The sequence below is a fragment of the Carassius carassius genome, chromosome 43 (assembly GCF_963082965.1).
Source record: "Carassius carassius chromosome 43, fCarCar2.1, whole genome shotgun sequence".
NCBI lineage: Eukaryota > Metazoa > Chordata > Actinopteri > Cypriniformes > Cyprinidae > Carassius > Carassius carassius.
In genome coordinates, this window is record NC_081797.1 from 14611176 (window position 1) to 14633528 (window position 22353).

Consider the following 22353-nt stretch of genomic DNA (forward strand, 5'->3'; position numbering starts at 1 on the left):
CTTTGACAACAACAATCAGCTGTAAATCCGAGCGCTTCGGTCAGTGTACAATAGAGGACGCCATTGCTTCAGGTTTTACAACATAAACAACTACAGCAAGGTGATATTCAGTTCTGTTTCATGCTTTATTGTCTAAAATGTGATGCACGGTATGTATTTATTTTCAGGGTTTCTCTCTCATTTCTGTTAGCTATAGGAAGATCTCATTATTATAGTATTACATCTCATTAATATCATTATATATCTTGGAAACATTTCATGCGTTATGGTTTGTTTTTTAAATGTATTTTATTCATAGAACTATACTGTTTTATGCTTGCATTGTTTTACCTAATCCAGATTTTAAAATGCATAATCATCAAATTATGTTTATTGAAATTGTGATGATCTATAATCATCCCATTTCCGCATTTAGTGTGTGAAAATAGTTTATTTGCCCTCCAGTCATGGCACATTTTTACCCGTTTAAAAGTTATACTGTATATAAGAGCTTGAGGTGAAATATTAGACGTGATGTGTGAGTAAAACTAAGATGAATGACAAATCCAAGGTAAATATCAGAATATTTTTTTCAGTTTATATAAAACGTGTTAAAAAGTGTTTATTTTATTTTTATTTTTATAAGTAAGGATCACATAAACACTGTAGTATGAAATTAAATGTATATTGTATTTAATATATGTCATCAGATATATGTACTTTGTAAATTTAAGATTAGTAGCAATGTAAACTAAACAAATATAGTATATTAAATTTATATTAACATATAATTAGTAAACCTGTTTAAAATAACTATTTAGTAAACATATAGGCCTATAGTAATATTATATATAATAATATTTATGATTGAATTTTATAGCAGGTGTAATAGTATTCACAAAACATTAAAAAGGATATGAGGATCCATATATATATATATAAAATCCATATATATCCATATATATATATATATAAAAACACGTTAATCATCCACCCCTTACCAGGTGTGCGCTAATTTCCTCTCGTAATGCCTTTATTATTTTAATATTAATATATTTTACTTTAATATTTATTGCTATATTTATTGTTCATTTGTGTTTTTTAGTATTCTGGTACTAGACTTTTCATATCACAATTAACTACTTAGATCTGAAAAGAAGCAGCTTGTGGAGACTTGCTGATTATTTTAGACTTTAAGTATGAAATTTGCTGAGTTTTTGTGATGTAATCAATTCATTTCTAACATAATCATGATCTGATCATCAGATGCGTTTGTAAATTAACACCTATAATTTGTGATGCTATGAAATTATATCTATAGTCTAATTTATTATATATGATCAGATATTACTTCATGTGCTTTGCAAATGTAGTTTGTAAACTAAAGTGATATCAGCATTAATGTAGTACATACATTTTTTGTCAAAATTTAGAAAATTATATTTCCTATATATTAGTAGTAATATAAAAATGTACGTTTTAAACAGAACAATTCCATTTATAATGCCAAAAAATAAATAAAACTACTAATAAATATTATATGAAATAAATATTATTTTATATATACTATAATTTGAGCTTTATCGTGTGAATTTAATGCCAATTCAAAAAAATCGTCACAACACAAAGATTTACTTCACCTAAACAATTAATACACAAAATGAGGAAAAATACACAAAACAGAATATCTCAAAATTCACAGTGTTCATCACAAATATATGCAGCGCACAACAAGCAGAATAAATCAAAATCACATTGTGTTTGCCTTTCATTATCATTTTCCATCTGAGAAGAGTCGGTTTCAAGATTCAGGAACTTAACTAGCTTAACCACCAAGGTCCTTCAGTCAATCACCTTCAGCAGAGATGGTTTACCAGAAAGAAAAAAACAGCCTGGAACATCATGGAAAGCACGATCTCCCAAAACTGACCTATAGTGTTATTCAGAATTCACAGCTTCAGTATCTCCAAAGTCAATCATAATCATTATGATCCTCATACACACTCATCATTTGTCTCATTATTTTGCCATTAGCTCTAACACTAGAACTCAACTTCCTGTGGAGTCAACTCAAATCAACAGCTAATCAAGATCGTTCATCACTTGAAATGACGGGCAGGTGAAGGTGGATGTTGAAAATCAGGAACGAGCCTTCCTTTCGTTCATCAAGCTAATCACTCGAGTCATTATGCAGTCTGGGAAAGCCTGAGCATCCCGGGACATTATGATGCACGGGTTACAGGGTTTGCATGGGCGTTTAGTCTCATGATTGGTCAGGCAACGAGAGGTCAAAGGTCAACCTACACACAAGCTGGGGAACAATAGGCCAGTTCTGTGGTGTGTTCAGCGGCTCTGCACGTACTCTTTCATTACTCTAATCTGTCCAACAGCACAATAGTAAATACAGGGTGGGGACATCATAACTACCCATCTCAGGCCGCCACATATCCACGCTGAACCTGAACGGCCTCGTTGCCTTGGGCAGAAGCTGCTTTTTCCCACCACATCTGCTTGGCACTGCGCAGAGAGATGTCACATGCCGGCGGACAGCAAAGGAAGGCCACCCTGGCAGATCATTGTATGATGGTTCCTGCTTCGCAAAGCACCAGGTTTGATGTCGACTGGTGGGTTATACAAATGCGGCGAATTACATACTGTATGAAAACGACATATTTTTACTCTCCTCTCGTGTCACCATAGGGTTTTTTTCTGGTCCTGTTGGATTAGAATGTGGTTGAAGAAGAAGTTCCTTGAACATTTTTGATCTAAATATTGCATGCAACCAGATGGTTTCTTAGTGACTAGGCCCGAGACAGAAACGCGGATGATGGAAAAACGGATGGACTGCGAGTGTAATTTGCTCAGGTTTCATCAGATGTTTAGGGGTTATACTTTGGAGATGTTTACTTCTTTCTCAGCCAGCTTGTACCCATTGGTTTTCTCTTTTTGTTCTTCGGTGTTAGATCTAGTGAACAGAACAGAACACGGGCAGTTTATTGTGGAAATTGGTGGAACAATAATATTGGTAAACTTGCAATAAGGTGTGGCCACATCACCAAAATTTCACAGACATTAATACTGCCAATAGTGTAGGAATGCACAAAGCACCACTTAAAGGGATAGTTCACCCTAAAATGAAAATTACCCCATGATTTACTCACCCTCTTGCCATTCTAGGTGTATTTGACTTTCTTCTCTCAGATATATATATATATATATATATATATATAAAAAATATTGAATGTTTTCTAAAAAAAAAAAAAAAAACTCATTCATCCATCCATCATAAACAGTGCTCCACATGGATTCAGGCGTTCTGAAATGAATTGATGCGTTTGTGTAAGAAAAATCATCATCTGCTGGAACGCCACTCTCTCGTGAATGCACATACGACAGTTAGAGATAGAGATTACGGGGTTAAATATTAAGGTGTTAAATATGGATATTTTAATACAAAAATGCATCAATTCACTTCAGAAGGCCTTTATTAACCCCTCAGAGCCGTGTGGAACACTTTTTATAATGAATGGATGCACTTCTTAAACCCAATTCACTGGCATTATAAATCTTGAAAGAGCCAGAGCATTTTTTTAATACAACTCTGATTTTATTCATCTGAAAGAAGAATGTCATTCACCTAAGATGGCTTGAGGGTGAGTAAATCATGGGGTAATGTACTATCCCTTTAACACAAGTCAGTGTCGAGCCAAGCAGCTTTCTCTTAGCCAGCATGACTGACTTCAACACAAGCACATTTTTGCTGGAAACTTTTTTGCCCTCACCTCAAAATCCTGATCATGCAGATTCTTCACAGAGCAATGGTAAATATGACCGCACCTTTAGCTTAATGAAGAATACTAATAAATCAATGTGGGAATACAGCTGTCAGATCATTTACAGATCCTGTTAAAACAATCACCATGTAGCTGGATACTGAAGATCCAACTGGTAGGTGCCTGAAGCTCTCTAAATGAATGTTGGTTAATTCTGATGGGATTTTTACAGTGCAGTTAGATTACATTGAACTATTTTAAGGCATGTGATCAATACAAATAGTAAACAAATTATTTACAACTCAGTCAATTTGTATGGCTACAAAAGAGATCAATATATACCGTACATTTTACAGAAGGGGCATGTATTTCATTAGACGTAGTTAACAATTCACTGTAATGGCGAGGAGTCAGTTCATGGCAATGGTTTCCAAAGTTCTTTGCTCAAATATTTGTTTCTTAAAGGGTCATTCCACCCGTGGAGACATGAATCTGTATTGAAAGTGGGTCATATATGTAGTAGAATAGTATCATTTTTTTTTATTTTGGTCCTTCTGGGCCTGTAAAAGGCAGAAAATAACTTTTTAGAGCTTGTGGACTGTAGACAACAATCCCCATAGTGCATTGCAATACTCAGCTCCGCAGGCCACTCCCACTACTCCACCCAACAATGTGGATTAGTTGAGCTCTCCTCTACGCTACCGATTGTAAATTATTTGGCACAATTTGTTGTGAAGAGTTATTTTGCGACCCAATTAATGTTTTTGTGACAAAATGGTGTGCACTTGCATAGTACCGGGATGTTGTTCAAGAACAAGGAAAAGTATTCACAGATTCCCGAAAGATACGGACTTGTGCAAAAAGTGGCTACGGGCTAACGTTATCAATAACCCTAAGTTCGGTGAGGACACAACACTTGAAGCACTAAAAAATCAGACGGTGTGCAGTTTACATTTCAAGCCCGAAGATTATGCGCCTAACCCCCTAGGATTGAAGAGACCCGCGCTTTTGAAAAACGCAATTCCTTCAGTATTTTCCTTGCCAGACGACGACGATGAAAAGCCAGGAACGTCGGGAACCACCAGCTCTAGCAGCACTAAATGCATTTGCCTGGAGGTAATGTTATTTCTGACTAGACTCTATTAGCAGCTAGTGGCTACTGAGAACACACACTGACATAGTCGTCTGCTGTAAAGAAGTCGTCTGCTGTAAAGAAACACATCTCCTATGATTTTTCTGTTTACGAACTAAATATCTTGTATGTTTTGCTCGCTTGTTGTTTTAATGTGTCTGCCTCAGTAACTAACGTTACACTTGTCAAGAAATGAGTAAGTAAAGTTAGTATGTAACGTAATAATGTAACGTTAGACACTTAGCTAAAGGTTATATATAAGTTTGCTATTATCGATGTAAATCAACCATGTTTTACTGTGTTAGTTTGACGCTTTTCATGTTTTTTTAGCTGCTCGTCGCTGTACTGTGGCTCATAAAGGTAGCCACGAACATCCGTTTCTAACATAACTTCGTCTAAATCAAAATCCTCCCCAATGCATCCGTCTGAAAAATCAGTATTTTCCTCCAAGTTTCTCCCAGTGAAATCAAACGCACGGGCACTGATGTGTGATAGGTCTGTTAGCGCATTAGGTACAACCCCCTATGGGCAGACTACTTGTGCTTGTAGTCTTTACAGAAATCCACCCTTTTTACACTTCCTCCTACAAAGACGTCAAATGACGATTTTTGCGTCATTGTAGGAGGAAGTGAAAAAGGTAAATAGTGGATTTCTCTCGTCTCAGGGGAAAATGAGAGAATGTTGCACAACCATTCAATAGTATGACTGGTTTTCTAACAATGGACCTCTTAATGCAAATGGGTGGAGTGACCCTTTAATAAAACTCATTGTACTTTTGTTGTTACATCTGTGTTTTAAAATATCTAACAAGATGTAAAGTATGCAGTAGACAGACTTGTTTGCAAAAAAAATTAGTCCTTGTCTTTGTGCGAAAAAAGACACTGTTTGCTCCAGTCGCATTAAGCCAAAATCTTTTGCAGGGAAAAAGGTCTATTGTCAATAGTGTTGCAATGTATGAAGCACAGCTCACACAAAATTGACAGCAAATTAGCATGACAAAAATAAGGAGCTGTCATATATTAAAATGTTGTGGGCAAGAAAGTCCACTGTCTACTGTTAACAGATCTATGAATCACAGTCACTTTCAAACCATGCAGTTTACTGATGGTCAATGTGGCAAAATCTAATGACCAACTTCGACCTGTTGTGAAATCTACATGGGGAAGTCTTTTGTCCTCAAATAAAATTCCTCATTGCACTGATTCCTATTAAAATGACTCCATTTTGATCTTTCTGATAAGCGTATCCATTTTGATAAATGTGACCACAAAAACTTACCCTTTTCTCCAAAGACACCAAACCAGTGTAATGATCAGTAGCAGTCCTAGCACAGAGGCCACTATTATTGTTGCTAGAATACCTGAAAGGAGAATTAACCTCATAATTAACAGTAGCTAGGTTTAATTGTCTCAGTTATGTTTTTAATGCAGAATTATATTTGTTTTGAACAACTTTGTAAATAAGTTTACAAAGTGTCATTTTTCATGTAATATAAAGAATATGATCACAACATGGTTTAAAACATTTTTTTTGTTAGTGACATTAAAGTCAACATGAAATTGCATTTGCAACCCAATTGTTTTCCATAATATGATGGATTTCAGAGTGAAGACAAAAATGCAGGACTTGATTTTATTCTTTGGGAATTGCTGAATTATGAAAAGTTACAGATGAAAGTTATTCTTTTTTTATTTGTATTCTTTTTTTTTTTCATTTTTGAATTCCTGTTCATTTAGGAATCACGCGTGTAAGTGAGAATGTGAATGCATGAAGAAAGTTTTGGGTAAATTCTGATTTCATGTTGACTCAACAAAAGTTAAAAAATAACTTGTAACTCCTCAAAAAAGCCGAGACTAGCTTCTTTGTTTAGCAGCTCTCAATATGATTACCAGTCATCACATACTGACATAATGCACAAAAATACACAAATGTGGCTGTGATTACACACGTGTTGACAAAACCCAGTGCTGTCAAATGAGACACGCATGCACATGTATAGGGCGCAGTGGTTTAAAGTAAAGATATCTGTCAAGCACTGCAACACTGCAATTAGAACTTAACCATAGATACGTCAATGATAAGGTCTTAAAGTCATGCTAAGTGCACAAACATGCCCTCTCCATATGTTCAATCTTATGTCAACAGCAATTTTGTTGTGGCCAAAGAGAGTGGTGATGCAACACTGCAGCTGCACGTCACTTCATGGCCACCAGCTCATCACTTCACATGAGTGTCATAACATAAGACTTCACGTCTGTTAGCCAAGAGTGAAGAAGTGTCTGACATCACAAACACACATGCACACACAACTGTTTGTTTTACTATAACGTACCCCAGCTCATCCAAGTAAAGTCTCCTTGAAGGAAAGAAAAGAAAACTATGAATCGAGAGGAAAGTTTTCTGAATATATTGCACATACAAATGATGTGGGAGTATTTGAGAGAAAAATAAAAACACACACACACAAGCTATATTAATAGATATATTGGTGTTTTAACAGTTTTTGTTCATACAATGAAAGTTAGAGGGGTCCAAAACTATATTGGACACCATTGACTTCAATCGTTGGGACAGACATAAAACTCCTTTGTGCTCAGTAGAAGAAAAAAAGTCAAACAGGATTGGAATGACATGATGGTAAGTAAATGATGACAGAATTTGTGGATACAATCAGAAATATGAACTACTGCAGATCATAAAAGCTCCATAGATTATTTTTTTCTTTTAAATCAATACAAGTATGTTTATAAACTTATATAAAGCCATTGCACTTTATAATATTTATACATCACTTCTGAAAAGCATTTATAATCTAAAAAGGGACATGTTTGTTCTTTACAAGAGGAAAAAGTCATACATTTTTAATTGACGTTTATTTTACAATCCATGATCTAGACATTTCACAAAGAATTTTATAGACCAAAATCTGAGTCAGTATCCAAAAAAAGTTACGCTGTCTGCTGTCTGTCTGGGTTCAGATCACACCCAAAAAACAGTACCACACAGCATTCGAGAACTTGAGAATGTTAAAATACTTTAAGTGCCCTTTGTCCCACTTGACTCTTTGAGCTTTTCCCAATAAAATTTTCAAATATGCCTCACCATGCTGGTCTTCTGTCTTTTTGTGCATTGCATATAATAATTAAAATTGCTGAGCCATATTCTCCCACAAAAATCTCACTAATGCTTAATACAGGCCAGCCCTTAGTCTAGACTTATCGTTAGATAGTTAATCTGGATCCTGAAGGCTGGAAATTCTGTGGTCCTGTCGACATCCATCTAGCAAAAGCATACTGTCCGTAGTAAGTAACTACAAAGTTTTCCTAACCAGCTGCGTAACATATCATGAACACTATTTGCTTAACAAGTCATTTCAACTACTGCAAAAGCAAAACTAGTTCGAGACAAAGATTGTCTGAGTCTCAAAGACAGTGTTAGAGGGTACCATCAAACTAAATAAATATTACTCAAATGACATGCTAGCCTTAGGAGCCGAGTTGACTATATGAATATTGTGCGTGACAGCATACTGCAGAAATTAAGGCCCTCTGGGGAGGAATGTGGCCCTCGCTGGGTCTAATCTTCCCATTCAGCATGTTGAGGTCTGTGGTAAGTTAAGGCTGAGTTGAAGTCCTTCGGGACTGTAGCTTGAGAATGCCCTATGGTGGTTTTCATGTTTGGGTTTCTATGCTGGTTGATTTGCCTCCTCATCTTCTTCAGCATGGCTTCAGCCAGTGATTGTTCGAGCTCGGCGGCTTCATCCCGAGATCTTCCTTGTACGAGTTTTCTTATGGTCTGAAGGTCTAGATCAGACCGGCAGTGCAAGTAACTCCTGAGGTTTAACTCTGGAAAAACAACCTCTCTAAGAGCTTCAACCATCAGACCCTTTGCATGGAATCTATCGAGCTGATGCATGACATTCTCCTCCAGGGATACAAAGCATATCCCTTTAGCCGTATCAAATGCTCCCATATACCATGGTGTTGGTGTGTTCTTCCCAACGGAAGGGGAGTAGCCAGTATTGATTTGCACCTTGTTCTTTGACCACTGCTCTTTCCGAGTTGCCTGGCTCCAGTGTCCCTCCTTCTTGGTCTTCTTCAACTTCTTGTCCTTTCCCGGTTGTGAACCCAACTTTGGCAGAAGTTGGTAGAGTCCCTCATCGGCCAAATCTGCAAGGTCACCCACCAGAAGTTTCTGGATGACTTGCTTCCTCTGAAAGGGGGATGCCGCTGAAAGAATACCATACAGTCCTGCACCAGACACAATGTAGAGAGGTGTTCAAGCTTAGCATTGAAACGGAGGACTGCTAGGGTAAAACTTTACTAGTGCAGGGGTTGGAAGGAAATGAAGGACCGAGCTTTCTTCTCCATAATTTAGCTTCTTAAGAAACATTGCCATGCAGTAAAGAACACAGCAAGTGGTATCGATGAATTTAGCCTTCATGCAAGGATGTAAGCAAACAGCAAGACTGAAGCAGATCACAAGCCTCCGGTAATGACAGCAAACCCAAACTTCTCTCATAGCAACAAAATGCCTGACATTTAGATGTAAACTCTGTGGTGCACCAACTCTAAAACCAGGTTTGGAGGGAAAGATTTATGCAAGTTGAAGCATCTAATTTAAAACCCAGCATTTGTTTTCGAAGGAGCCTGCAGCAGCAAAGGTCTTTCATTCAGGAAAAAAGGTAACAGTGCATAAATGGAGGCCTTGTGCAGATGTTAAAAGAGAGACAAAGCCAACTTGAAAGCTTATATTCCTATCGATTCTTTGATAGGAAACCATAGCACTCATAAAGCTTCTCTTCAAGCATTGCAGCAGATCCCTTATGAAACAAAAATATATTGCAGTATATTGATGTAAATATCAAAAATATCATGTAATATATTAGGCATATATTCTTATATATATTTATTTTTTCCAATATATTGCAATATATTGAAAGCGGCAATCATTTGTATATTTTGCAATATATTATATAATATATGTGTCATTAATATATTATTAAATGTATTCTAATATATTAGAAAATAAAAAGGGAAAATAATATATTACAATATATTACAATATATTTTAAGAAATATATTGGTAAATATATTTTCCTTTCGTAAGGGATATTTTAACATTTAGGTTTGCTGGCCATATCATACAAAATCAAATTGCAATCTAGAAACTACTTACCATCCTTGAAGGAAACCAGTACCACTCTGTTATCTGCAATTTGTGGTTTACGGTAATTTCCGTGAAGTGGCACAGTAGTAGACTCTTGGGCATTAGAAGCATACAGAGCTGTGGCCAATGCCATAAACTGTACAGACACAACAGTAACATTACTACACACAATATAGACAGCTGAGACTATTGACTCAGAGTTGCAAGTCACACACAAAGAGTCAAGGCTTGGTGGTGTTTGCAGTTAGGTGTTTGCAGTTATGCCATAACTACATGCACTACATCTATTGACAACCATTCAAAAGTAGCTGTGTATTCTGATGAAATAAAAAAATTTCCAAGTACCATGTGAATCATGTTTGCTGCTAATGGATAGCTTTGCCCCAGATAACACAGAACTCATCTTTCTCAAAGCAAAGCAGTACCTGTTTTCTTGAAATGGTGACCGGTCTCCTAAACACAGTCCATAGTACACTGGGATAGCAGGGTGGTGTGGTCAAAGAACCATCGTAGCGGTAATACTCATCCAAACGGGCCGGTAGCAGCGCATGAATGTTAAATGCTGTGACCTGTATTTTCTGATCTGTCAGTTCACAGTTTATCAATAGGAGAGTGTTGGCATACTTGTGTTGTGCACATCCCAATCACAGATATTTCAAATTATATGAAAGTAACGTACCTCTGTACTTTATCCCATTCATGTATTTGAAGAATTTATCGAAAGCGGGGTTGAACTCTCCAATCTAAATTACATAAAACACTGCCTCATTAGAAAATAAGAGTTATGTTGGAAAATTTGTTGATGTGACTTTTAAGCACTTATTACAAGAACTTATTACAGGGACAATCACCCTAAATTACCAAGAGTTAAATGACTTGTGGTGATGGATCATTGCTCAGTTCTTGCAGGAATAAAACCAGCAAACTTCCGAGCATCAACTCTGAGCCTTAACCACTGCACCACATCAGACGCAGTGGTTTGAGGCCTGGACTCACCTCAATGAAAATTCCTAGCACAGCCAGTCCATCATGCTTGTCCACTGCCATTGATATGTTGGGGTACTTGTCAGAATTGAAGTGTACTATATGCATCTGGATATAATAGAAATAACTTGGCTTTAAAGAGAAATCAATCAATCAATCATGTCCCCTTGGAATTATAAGGTTCTATCTGCAATCCGAGTAGTTTTGAGATATTGAGCTTTAAAGTTTTTGTCTTCCATTCGACTGTGTAGATAGAACCTTATTGTTTTTTAAATAAAAAGTCCCATAATGTACACAACATTAAAAAATCTATCACATAATGTATATACGTTGACACAGAATAACTCAATTTTGAATTATGTGAATAACTCAATTTTGACAAAAATGTCAGATAGAACCTTATAATTCCAAGGGGACGATATCTATCTATCTATCCATCCATCCATCCATCCATCCATCCATCCGTCCATCCATCCATCCATCCATCCATCCATCCATCTATCCGTCCATCCATCCATCCATCCATCCATCCATCCATCCATCCATCCATCCATCCATCCATCCATCTATCCGTCCATCCATCCATCCATCCATCCATCCATCCATCCATCCGCCAAGCTCATGACCTAGTGCTGCATCTAAAACAGAAAACTTATGCAGGAGAATAGCCATATATTGCAATAGCATTTGTCGACTCGTTTAGAAGAATATTATAAGAAAGCCATAAATTCTATTCTATTTAGGGCACTTAACAGCATGTGCCTTCTGGCCTCTGGAAAAGAGAGGCAACATGCAAATATACAAGGGCAGAGGTCTGAACTACAGAGCCACAATTACTGTAAATCTTTGGGAACAGATGTATGTGTATTCTATGAACACAAACTGTGCAGGCATTTTCCCTGTCCTAAAGTGATAAACAGAGATGAAGTGATTGTTATTTGGGACACCTCCATACATGTTACTGAACATTGCATCATGCACTGTTGAGTCCTGACTTCGGGTCTCTTTTCAAATCCTCTATAACAAGGCTTATGCAATTGGAAGCAGCTTGATTCTGCACTAAAGGTGTTCACACTAATGGACGAGGTCTCCTCTTTGGGGCGTGTGTGTACATATTTACCTTACCTCTCCAGCAAACCGTTTGCCATTAACAGTATGTTCTGATCCAGTGAGCAGATTGGAAGAGCCCCAGTGGAAGTGGAGCTGAGCTGCTGAATATCTTTGAGGGAAGCTGGAGATGTACATGTGAGACGGCAAAGACAACTGCACTGTGGGTACAAAGGAAAGAAATCATGCATTTCACTTTTAAAGTACGGTCAAATGCAAGACAAAAAGGTCTACTGTGGCGAATACATCGAATTCGGGTAAAAAAGTAAAAAAAACTTGAACTAAATACAAAATAAAGTCAATTAAAAATTTGCTTGTAAACACTGGATCGGTACTTCTGCCTAAGTCACGCGTGACCTTTCCAACATAACTGCGTAATGTGTGAATAGAGCTAGTGCAAGATGAGCATTTGTGGTTAAAAAGTATATACATTTTTACTGATCGTTTCACTAGATAAGACCCTTGTTCCTCAGCTGGGATCATGAAGAACCTTTTGAGGGTGCATTGAATATGCAATTTGGACTTTCAGCCCGTTGGGTTCCAGTCAACTCCACTATATGGAAAAAAAAATCTTAAAATGTGTCCTCAAAAACCTTAATTTCTTTTGGACAGAGGAAAGAAAGACATGAACATCTTGGATGACACTGGGGTGAATAATTAACAGGCTTGCACATCGAGATTTCCATTTGACAAATTCCACAAGCTTTTCAACTAATAATCCTGCTTAAATATTCCCAAACTAAATCTGTAATGGCTCTGAAACCCCAAGCACAGTGGTACACTGTCAGGAAATCTCATCAGTATTCATCCTCGTGGCAGGACCTCTGTGGCAGCAATGCACACTTGCTGTAGTTAACTATACATTTCCCTCTCTTTCGGACCAGACACTACTATTTGGAGTGAGAGTGGATAAAATAAAAGAGTGTCTTAAGTAAACAATCACAGTCAAGAAATGGTATGGAACAACTTCAGTCTGTTTAATCCATCTTTGACCAAAAATATAGCTGAAAATACCCATTATCTAGAAAAGTAGCACTTGTGATGTTGTTTAAGACGTTACCTCGAATCACAACTTTGCCATATTTTGCAGACTAAAATACAAACAGGTTTGTTTTATCATAATAAGCAGGTGATTACAGGAAATTGCTATGGCAGACATGCAAAATAGATCCTTCTATTATTTTCTCCACATTGACCTAGAAATTAAGCTTGAGAAGAAAGACTATTTTCCCTTTATGTGTGACGCACGGTCTCATTAGTTTAACAACCACAAATCCTTTAATCTATTGTAGTGAAAGAAAGGTCTATGTTTTCACTCAGACATTACAATATGAAATGTAATATCTAAAAACATACGTTTACAAGGTACGTAATGTGACAATAGTTATTAGTCGTCTTTAAAAAACAAAATGCTCTATAATCACTGCACCAACCAGAGTGGCCGTTGTTGCTAAGAGTGAGCTGTTCGTTGGTTGACAGGTTGTAGTTCTGGACCTGGATGGGCGGCAGGTTTGGATCGTATCTCAGCAGCTGCGTTTGGAAATCGATGGGTGACTGAAATGCTCCTCCACAAAATGGGTAGTTGCTGGACCAGTTGTGTTCTCCATCAGGTCCTGAAAGCAAAAGTCAAAGAAAGCTGTGGTTAACAAAGTGACCGTTTCTTATCTGGAGGTGTACGTTTGAGCATTTGATGTGGCCAGAATTGGACTGCATTAATGTTTTGCTAAGACACAGGCTAAGGTCAGCGGTCACAGAACACTGCCTTACAAAATGAATGCCCTTCAAGAATACCACACCCAACAATAAAAGATAATGTTTTGCTTTGGGGGAGGCTTCGAAGTCATTCCAACAGAGTATAAATTTGACTAAGAGACATTTCTAGTGCATTGTAGAGAAGAGGGTACAAAAGGGGTAATTTTTGAAAAATATGACAAAGTTTTGAATTAAAATAAGAATTACTAGGCTTTTTAAATGCAATTGTCATTGTTTTCTGCTACTAAACAGTGGCAGTAAAAGTGGTTTCCTGTCACTGTTGGCTAAAAGCATCACATTAAGGGCTTTTGTATTCTTTGTCAATGATGATCATGGTTTTGTGGGGAGCTTTTGTCTTCTGGACTGCCGTAACTGCAAGATTTCAACACAGTGTTTCTTTTGGTAGCTTAACATGTTCCTCCCTTGTGGTCGTAATTACTCACTGCTCAACTCATTTCTAATCTGGACTAGCCTCTCCATCATAATCACAACAGATGCCTGTGGCCGGCCCTAAGAGGTTCATAACCCTAAATCATAACTGCTATGCAGTCATAATGAGCAGACCTCTACAGTAAAACATCTGAAACTCTCTGGTCTGGATGTGTTGGACATTAACACAATGAACTGTTTGAAGCTGAGGTCATGCTGCTATTTGCAACAAAAGCCATAAATTAATGGGGTTAGTTCAACCAAAAATGAAAATCCTGTCATTAATTACTCACCCTCATGTCATTCCAAACCTGTGAGACCTTTATTCATCTTCAGAACACAAATTAAAAAAATTTTGGACTATTTGGACTATTTACACTTGGACTATTTTAACAAAGTCCTAGCTATCTTTCAGAGCTTGAACATGTAAGTTGCATTGCTGTCAGGGTCAGAAAGCTCCTGAAGTTCATAAAACAATTACTTATTTTGTGTTCCAAAAATTAACAAAGGTCATACGAATTTGGAACGATGAGTAATTCATGACAGAATTTTCATTTTTGTGTGAACTATCCCAAAATACCTTAAATAATTAAAATACCTTAATAAATAATCTAAATAATTAAATTCTAATTAAATGAAAAAATATTAGATTAAGACAATTTGGGGTTTGTTACGACTTGTTATTTTTTATCAATTAAATGTCCTTCCTAAATCAAAGTTTGAATTTCTTTAAAACAATCTCATCCTCATCCTAATCTCTTAAAATATTCCCTGCAAAACATGCCTCATGACTGAAGTATCGTTCTTTCTATCTGGGATAAATTATGCTAAGAATAATCTCATCTAACTTTTTTGAGCATTTGTGCATCTGTTTTCATCTTAGACCTCAGGCAGAGATGTCTTTGATGTCATTATGTCCCTGTACATGATTGAAAACGGCCTTGACTCAGCGGAATTAATTCAGACTCTGAATGTCAAGAGCTCTCAGTGTTAGTCGGCACAAAGGACAACACTCATCTGTGCTCAGTCTGACGGGCTTGATAACATCTACACAACAGCACAAGCACTGCAGTGTTTCTCGTTGAGCTATTCATCGTGGTATTTCAAACAGTGGTCAGTTGGACACTTCACTCAATTGTCACATTGTCCACATCTCAAAATATATTACATTGATAATTTAATGGGCCACAAATCCATAGACTTACATTTTGGACTTTGCATGAGCACCACTCACGTTTTCTTCAGAAAATGCAAAGATCTAGTTTTAGTAGCAACTAAACTTAGCAATTTGCTTAATGAGGGTGGTTGGTTTGATAATCACATCATCTAAAATTTTTAGTCTACGAGCCTAAATATAGCACATTACAAGGTAGTCTGACTTTGTAGGCACTGTAAATTTGCACACAGAAGTGAAAATTATTTCACAAGTTTAACTAAAGGGACAGAAGAGATCCAGCTTGTAAATTGCAATGTGCCACACAGAAAGACAGAATAATATTATGCATTGTTCTTTCCTAAGTATAGGGACCTATGAAATTTCACAGCCAAGCAATTAGACGAACAATCTTCTCCCAAAATATAGCCATTATGACAGCTTTGTTTTGCAGTTGATGTCCCTTGAGTCCCGTTATATATTCAAACCAGCCATAAAATAAATCAAAACACATTAAAGTGTGTAATTCAATTCTGTGTTACTCAATGATTCAACAAGTCTCCTTGCAAAATCAGTGAGAACACGTGAGTGACCGCGGCATGAGGAGAGAGCTGCGTGGAATGACAGAAGAGCCGTGAGAGCCAATAGGGGTCAAAATCGGGTTATCTTTGCACCACGAGATCCCATTTTCCAAGAGCAACATGTTCTTTGATACCTCCTTCATGGCTGCCAGAGGGTCTCCATGTGCACACTGGTATGGCATACTGGGATTGTTAGAGATAATGGTTAAAAAGCGTGCCCAGGAATAGTCTTGAGGATGGTAACCAGAAGCCTGTTTGGTTCCCTAGGTTCAGGCAATAGAGCAGAACACTGCCTCAGTGGCCGTGATTAAGCATGTTTATTTTAAAGCTCTTCAGCGTGTAAAGAGCACGTTTTGCTGGTCTCTGTAGCAGATGACTGGACGATCTTTTCTACAGAGGTGAAAACGACTCCATCTGGTCATTGTAAGAGAAGGCATTACAACTCAGTTACTTACAGTCAGGTGATAACCTAAACGAAAAGTTTCATAATTCCTCCATTTTGCATTTGGTGCAATTAAAAATAAACATGATCAAAGTTTCATATATATTTTTAGTAAACTTTTTGATTTAAAGGAGTGTTTGATGGCGTCTCTCAGTAGTGAAAATGCTGTAATATCTGGTTCTGAGTTGTTTGTTTGAATGAATCAAATAACAAATGATTCAATGATTCCTTTGCTGCATTAAAACAGAACAGTTCACGGAAGTCTATATGTGTGGCATTTTAAAGGGGTCATATGATGCAATTTCAAGTTTTCCTTTGTCTTTGGAGTGTTACAAGCTGTTTGTCAATAGATAAGATCCCTGAAGTTGCAAAGACTAAAGTCTAAAACCTAAAGAGTTTTGGCTTTCGTCCACACCCTCCTAAAACTCCTCATTTAAACACGCCCCCACATGTCTATGTCACTGTGTGGGAAGATTTGCATAACATCATCCAAATGTTTACCTAAAAAAGAAGGCGTAAATTTTATTCTCGCCATAGTATTGTTGCTGCTGCCGATGCCATGTTGTAGAGACGCTGTGTGTTTCGTTGTTAATGCGTCACTACTTTGTTTGGCGTTCCAAACGAGTTACGTTGTATTTACAACACTGTTCCAGAACAGTTCAAATCAAATATACATGTGGGGGTGCATTGTGCAAAGCATTTCACGGAGGACATGGACTGTTTCCTGAACCTGAAAGGGTAGCCTAAAATGCCGTCTGTTCTGACTCACAGCCTTTAAGTATGTTTTCATATTAAAATAATTTGCCACTGATGATTCAAACGCGAGTTTTAAGCAGTGTAGAGTAGCGCATGGCGCATGGCGCGATGCAACAAAAGACATAAAAAGACAGTATAAGTCATTATAATCAGTAATTATGTCCGCACTGGATGCAACAAATGCCTCATTTGTAATGGGTTTTATCTCATCGCACCGGGACACACAGCATCACAGGATGGTAAGGGGAGTAACATTTCCGTAACACGCTTGAGGCATGTGTTCAATCACAACACATTGGATCAGATCAAACCTCGATTTTCAGACCGATGAACTTTGTAAAAATCTGCGTGTTCCAGAAAGGTGCTGCATAGAGAAGAAACAATAATGTACATTATGTGGAAAATAAGTTTTATTTATTTTTATTTATTTATTTTTTTACCTTAAACCTTAAAAAAATATATTTTCTAGCAACGTCATATGACCCCTTTAATGTATTAAAATGTTTTAGGAAAAGTCCTGTGATTTTTTTTTTTAAGAAATTACAAATTCTGTTAAGCAAGGATACATTGAACTGATAAAAATGACAGCAAGGAATAAATAATCTAAATAATCTAAATTCTAAATAATCATGTGACACTGAAGACTGAATGATCTATCATGCTTGTGTGTATTCATTTAGTATGGGAGCCATTCTTAAATATTTTAAATCGCAACAAAGGTTATTTTAAATAAATGAATGAATGAGGGGTCCACTTACCATTATATGTCCATTTTGCCCCTGAAAAAGAGACAGACACAAAAATAAAATGCTTTTAAAGTTTCACTCAATTCAGTCCTTTAGCAACCTGCTGCTCTGGTCACTGCTGGCTTCTCTCAGTCAGTCTGACTGACAGGCCGAGCCAGACTCTTGCTGGTCTTTCCCAGAGATCTCTGTAACACAATGAGATTCCCCCGGAGCATGTATAATCAGTCACTGCTTAAGATTCTAAAGAGCAAGTCATTGGAAATCAAGGCATTCCTCTAATGAATAAAGTTCATAAGTTTAATTTAAATGGTTGTTGACACAGATGCATTGCAATGAATGCAAAGTATTTTTGCGCAACCATTTTTAGTGCACCATGCATTAGCAATAGAGTAATGGATTTTTTTCCCAAATGGCACAGGAAATTATTATATTTTCTCAATATGATATTTAGAGTCCAAACAGGAAGCCGCAAAAATTTACTGAGCAATTTGGTCATCACTTTTATTCAGAAAAGTTAATCTACCTTGCTACTGTAGGACCACAATTTTTTCCTGAACTGACCATTTGGGGAAGATCTCCAGAAAAGATATAAACAGCGCAGTTAAGTCAGCACCTGAGCACTAATTTGGCGTGACAAATGTTTCACCTGTGGTTTTCAATACACTAAGGTCATTCGAGGTCATTGGTCAGATCCGCAGACACAGCCTTACTAATTCAAAGCATTATGGGGTTCTGTAAATTTATAATTACACATTATGATTTTACATGTTCTTACTTTACTCCCAAGGTTGTTCATTTATGGAAACAGCCACTCATTCACCCACTCATTATGTTAACAACTTAAATGAACTTCCAGGAATCTATAGTTGATGTTCAATTTTCTTAAAATTACTGCTTCTTCGCAATATGAGCCCATATTGTCCCTTTAAAGTCATGCAAAATGTTGCAAGTTTTTACAAAAGGTTTTTTTTTTTTTTTTTAACTGAGTACTATGAAAAAATACAAACATTCGCAAATATGTACCAGAAATTAATTTTGTAAATAAAATTAAGTGTTTTAAAAGAGAGTAACAAAACGTTCAATATTTCTGCAGTTTAAAATGCAAATGTCTCTTCTATAAGTCTTTTTTAAACAACAAAACTATAAAATAAGGTAGGCTACCACATAACTTATTAGCAAGCATTTCCACATTATATAGGCTAATGTTGAACATATTATTAATAATACACATTTTCCTTTATTCTTTTATATGTAGGTTACAATGCACATGACCTGTTAAGTGATAGGTTATCATGTTTCTGACCAATCAATGGAAGTTGGGTTATTATAACTTAAGTTCTGTAAGACTTACCTGTGAAGTCGACGGGACACGCGATCAAGATGACGAATATAAGAGTAAGTGTCATTGCAGCGAGGTACCGGCTGCTTCTCAAGTGCCCTCAGAACAGAGTAACATTGACATAGCTGTCAGAACCGGCTCTTATATCAAGCATGCTGCGCTCGCGAGTTAAACAAACTGACGTCACGGCGATGACAGAGCAGCGCCTCAGAATATCTGTCGCTCGTTTCCAGTGAGTGACTTCATACAGTACAAATCTGCGGCTGTGCCTCGAGCTAGTGTGCTGCCTACACAGACAGCATCAGAGGAGCACAGCTTTGTCTTAACCCTGATAAATAGCTATTAGCCACACGCTCTCAAACCGGCAATTTTAAAACTCCGCAAACAAGGTACAATAGAGCGTCATCTGATATGAGAAAAAAATTACAGCTTATAGGACAGTGATTATATCTCCATATTGCAGCATTTGCTCGGTGTTTACTGTGCCCGCAAATAACATACTGCATTATTATAGGTGTCTAGCCTATGTATATTGTGGCCATCGTGTTTATTGTGAAACTGTATATGTTTGCTGCGATTGTATCATGATTTATAGCTATTTATTTATCAGTCCATCACGAAACGCTCAGCCAATCAAATTCGTGGACCGGAATTAATTGTTGCAGGCCTACATCATCATCATCATTGTAATTATTATTATTATTAATATTAATATTATTAACAAGTATATACTATTATACAGAAGCACAACAATAATTTTGTTTATACATGAACGATATTTTTCATTAATAATAAAAACTTGCAATCCATAACTGGGTAAACAAATTAATGTTGGGTTAGGCAAATGTGTGTGTGTGTGTGTGTGTGTGTGTGTGTGTGTGTCACAGCCGCCCAGTATACAGCCATATCTCACGTCTACTCGTATACATATATATATATATAGACCAGGAAAAAAGTTAGTTATTTTGTTGACCTTTTGTGACAACATGCCCCAATAGCCTGCACTGTGTACAGCCTATTGGGCAATTTGACACAAATCAATTCATAAAACAACAATCTACAATAACATCATAAAAAACTTTTGGTTGATTCTGTAAAGTGTCGTCCCTCTAAAGATGTAATGCATAGGTGTGCGTTGTTGTATTTTCTCAGAATAGGAAAAGAGAAATCTATCACACACGTGTCACACACTATGTGAATCACCCACTGGAGACACATGGATGATCTTTTAGTGAACTGAAGATCAGATGGGGAGAATCCCTCAGTCATTTACTTTCTGAGCCACTCAAAATATCCAACATTTTTAAAAGAATAGAAAAATTAGTTTACATGATGAGACACATCATTTGTGGGGCCTCTTACTGGCACCGTGCTGGATACTGTTTTCATCTGTAACCTGTGAAGAATTCTCCACAGTAAGGTACACAAAAATGGTAATTATTATATTATATTATATTTGTTTTCTACTATATCTATACACTTTGAACTTAATTTATTTTTTATTCTGTGCTAGACAAAGGCTAATTGTGTTTCAAGGAATAGTTCTACCAAAAATTTAAATTTGCCGAAAATGTACTCACCCTCAGGCCATGAAGTTTGTTTCTTTATTGGAACAAATTTGAAGAAATGTAGCATTACATCACTTGCTCACCAAAGGATCTTCTGCAGTGAATGGGTGCCGTCAGAATGAGAGTCCAAACAGCTGATAAAAAACATCACAATAATCCACAAGTAATCCACTTGTTAATTAAACAATTTATCAGTTAATGTCTGTTCAAATTAAAAGGTTGTCTCGTCTGAATCAGGAGAGAAATATGCACAGATCAAGCAAACAAGTGAAAAGTTGTTATGTATTATATCTGGAAGTGATGATAGTTTAAAGTAAAAACATCTTAATGCATTTGTTTCTTACAAACAAGCAGCTTTTCACTTCAAAATACATTAATTGATGGATTGGAGTGGTGTGGATTATTGTGATGATTTTATCTGCTGTCTGGACTCTCATTCTGACAGCACCCATTGCAGAGGATCCACTGATGAGCAAGTGATGGAATGCTACATTTTCAAACAAACCCATCTACAGTACATCTTGGATGGCCTGTGGATGAGTAAATTTTCATTTTTGAATGAACTATGTCATTTTATTGATTACTGCTTGTAAAGAAAGAATGCAGAACAATACAAAATGATTTTACTGCTGTTTCTTATAATAGTCTCTGACAATCAAGTTAGCAATACTGTGAATCTACAGTAACATAAGTTTGTTGAGTTTGTGTCTTTATTTTCTGTCAGAATATAGGTAACCTAAAAGTATATTACTTTTTAAATTAAAATTAAAATTCCTAAATGAATTGAGGTAACAAACAGAAATTCAACTCAAATTTAAATGTACGAAGTAGAATAAAATTAACTCAAGTGCAAAGATGTACAGTAAGTTTATTTTTAATTATGAAGAAAAAATCACCAAGAAATTGGCAACTAAATTTTGCATTTAAGTAGCACATTTATTTTTTACTTGCGTATGTACATCTTTTACAAAAAATCAATTTCTATATAAAGATCGAAAAACAGTAGGTGTGTGAATGAAACCACTGACAAATAATTACTAGTTGCCCAAGTGTGAAATTCTAGGAAACCATTAACATCTATAGAGAAACTTTTCACCCAATTTGAGAGATTTAGTAAGATTTAATTTTCATGAAAGATACTTGTGAGATGTATAGATGGGCTTCACTTCATCTGTCTATAACTGGGAAGTTCAATGTTTTGAAAATTTAATACAAATATTTCATCCAGACTCTCCTTTTTGAAGTTCATCTTTCTCTTTTTGTAATGGTAAACAACCGCAGTTACATTTTCAGCATTTCAGGTATTTACTGCTTCGGCATTTACTTAAGTCTTGATGCAAAAGTCAAACAGCATTAATGAAAAAAAAAAAGAGATCCCAACTTGATATTAGAAGATGACGAAATTATATACAGTATAGAATTTAAGAAGTTTAAATCTGTAAA

At 36.5% G+C, this 22353-nt stretch overlaps 1 protein-coding gene across 3 annotated transcripts in view; it reads right to left on the reverse strand.

Annotated features, from left to right (window-relative positions):
* Nucleotides 1–1551: 1551 nt before the first annotated feature.
* ca12 (carbonic anhydrase XII) overlaps nt 1552–22353 on the reverse strand; it is a 38611-nt gene continuing 17809 nt past the window's right edge. The window contains exons 1-11 of one of the 3 annotated variants that reach the window (XM_059536807.1): nt 19355–19580; nt 18016–18036; nt 13578–13757; nt 12163–12305; nt 11050–11145; nt 10733–10796; nt 10479–10636; nt 10063–10189; nt 7217–7240; nt 6163–6244; nt 1552–2944 (exon numbers count right to left, since the gene is read on the reverse strand). In XM_059536807.1, coding sequence (XP_059392790.1) covers nt 2866–2944; nt 6163–6244; nt 7217–7240; nt 10063–10189; nt 10479–10636; nt 10733–10796; nt 11050–11145; nt 12163–12305; nt 13578–13757; nt 18016–18036; nt 19355–19409 — 1029 coding nt within the window. In that variant the 5' untranslated portion in view covers nt 19410–19580 and the 3' untranslated portion in view covers nt 1552–2865. Of the gene's footprint in view, nt 2945–6162; nt 6245–7216; nt 7241–7422; nt 9135–10062; nt 10190–10478; nt 10637–10732; nt 10797–11049; nt 11146–12162; nt 12306–13577; nt 13758–18015; nt 18037–19354; nt 19598–22353 lie in introns of those variants that run through there. The other 2 variants (XM_059536805.1, XM_059536806.1) reach the window with 2 other exon arrangements.